At 50.1% G+C, this 1,790-nt stretch overlaps 1 protein-coding gene across 1 annotated transcript in view; it reads left to right on the top strand.

Moving 5' to 3' along the window:
• The first annotated feature begins 49 nt into the window (after positions 1-49).
• The window catches only part of LOC118420048 (malignant fibrous histiocytoma-amplified sequence 1 homolog), a 5,349-nt gene continuing 3,608 nt past the window's right edge, over positions 50-1,790 (top strand). The window contains exons 1-2 of the mRNA XM_035826754.1: positions 50-56; positions 200-1,675. Coding sequence (XP_035682647.1) covers positions 50-56; positions 200-1,675 — 1,483 coding nt within the window. The remainder of the gene's footprint in view (positions 57-199; positions 1,676-1,790) is intronic.

Here is a 1,790-nt window from a genome sequence, read left to right as displayed (position 1 = left end):
AAGATAGGGGACGAAAGTCTAGAGATTCGGGTGTGTGATTTTGGAGGCCATGACGTGTACACACTGACGCACCAGTTTTTCCTGAGCGAAGGATCTCTTCACCTGTTGGTGGTAAATCTGAAGAGCTACCGACAAAGCGCGTTCAACAGAGCGGTGAGGTTCTGGCTAGAGAGTGTGGATTCTCGCGTCGTCAATGCAGTCGTTTATCTAGTGGGAACCCACGCTGACAGGTTGACCGCGGGACAGATAGAAGGGAAGACCCGAGACATCAAAGATCGTGTGGTGAAGTACATTGAAGAAAGAAGGAAGCACCTGCACTCGCAGATTGAGGAGGTAGAAACACAGCTTGTCAAAGCAAGGGACGAGGCAGAGTATGTCATGAGGCCTTATGCAAGCAGAAAACTAGAGCAACTACAGCGCAAGGTAGAAAAGCTTCGGTGCAAATTGGATAGTGGTCTGAAGTTTGTGAAGAATGGTGACGTGGCAGTAGTGAGTTCTAAAGACATGTCCGGCATCAGCGACTTGAAAACAGATGTATTCAAAATCTCAGTCGACAAGGATCTGTTCCCGAGCGCTCATTCTACCCTGCCCAGGTCATGGATCAACATGGAGAAACTGCTTAAGTTAGAAGGGGAGAAGTCCAGCAATATCAGCCTCTCGTGGGAGGAGTGTGTGCATCTCGGGTCAAAGCTTGATCTAGATTCGAACGGAATGGAAGCTGTGATGGGCTACCTTCACAAAACCGGCTCCGTCCTACACTACAGGGGCGACGTCCTCCAGAACGTTGTGTTTCCTGACCCTACTCAACTCATCACGCTTCTCAAGTTGATTTTTGACCACGACCAAGAACGCCTTCTTGGCGCCTTAAGACAGAACTCTAAACTGTCGGCGGAGGATTTCAGCATCGTGAAGAACAATTTCGTACGTCGCGCAATTCTACCGAAGGGTGTACTCCTCAAACATTTTAGTAAGAACAAAACAACGACAGATGACTTCGAGACCACCATCAAGGTGCTGGAGATATTTGGTATCACCCATGTCGTGCCGTCACCGCCCAAGGGTACCGCTGGAACCGCCTTTCTGACGCCGGGAGAGGTGTACTACAGGTTCCCTTGGTTCTTGCCGAAGTCGCCCGGCACGCCGCCGCACGTGAAGCGATGCTGGCCGACACGAGTGCCCACCGAAATGGAACAGATTGGAGTAGAGTTCAGCATAGAAGGGAAGGAACCGACCGGTCTGTTTGAAAGACTGTGTGCTCAACTTCCACCACATTTGTGTCCAGGAAACGACTGGTCAGACGGCACCCTGTCTTACCTTGGAGAACAGCCCGTCTTGGTCCGTCGAAAAACGATCGACAATGGAGTGAAGATCATGATTTCAGGACGCGCTGTCTCAGACAAGATTGACGACATGTGGCTGTACGCCATCATACCGATTGTGGAGAAAACAAAGCTCCTGCTGAAGGAATGGTCTCGCTCCTGTTGGACATGCAGTATTCCATGCCCACATTGTACCAAGGCCGGTCTGAAGCGGCTCGGTTATTTCAGTGCTGGCCTGCTATGGGAGGAGAGACCCGACAAGCCAGCTAAGTTACAGTGTCCGAGACCGCGAGATCGCTCCAGCAAAGCTACCCCGGCGTCTCTGATGACTATGTTGGTCTACCCACCTAAAGCAGGTACGTTTGAAACGTCTTACTTTTGTTTTATTTTAGGAATGATATCATTTTACACAAAGCGAGGTTCCTTATTCTAAATCCTCTGCTTTGACTCCTGTAGTACACACAAAAGATC

The sequence above is a fragment of the Branchiostoma floridae genome, chromosome 7, assembly GCF_000003815.2.
Source record: "Branchiostoma floridae strain S238N-H82 chromosome 7, Bfl_VNyyK, whole genome shotgun sequence".
In the NCBI taxonomy this organism is placed as follows: domain Eukaryota; kingdom Metazoa; phylum Chordata; class Leptocardii; order Amphioxiformes; family Branchiostomatidae; genus Branchiostoma; species Branchiostoma floridae.
This window is presented reverse-complemented; position numbering and strand designations above follow the sequence as displayed.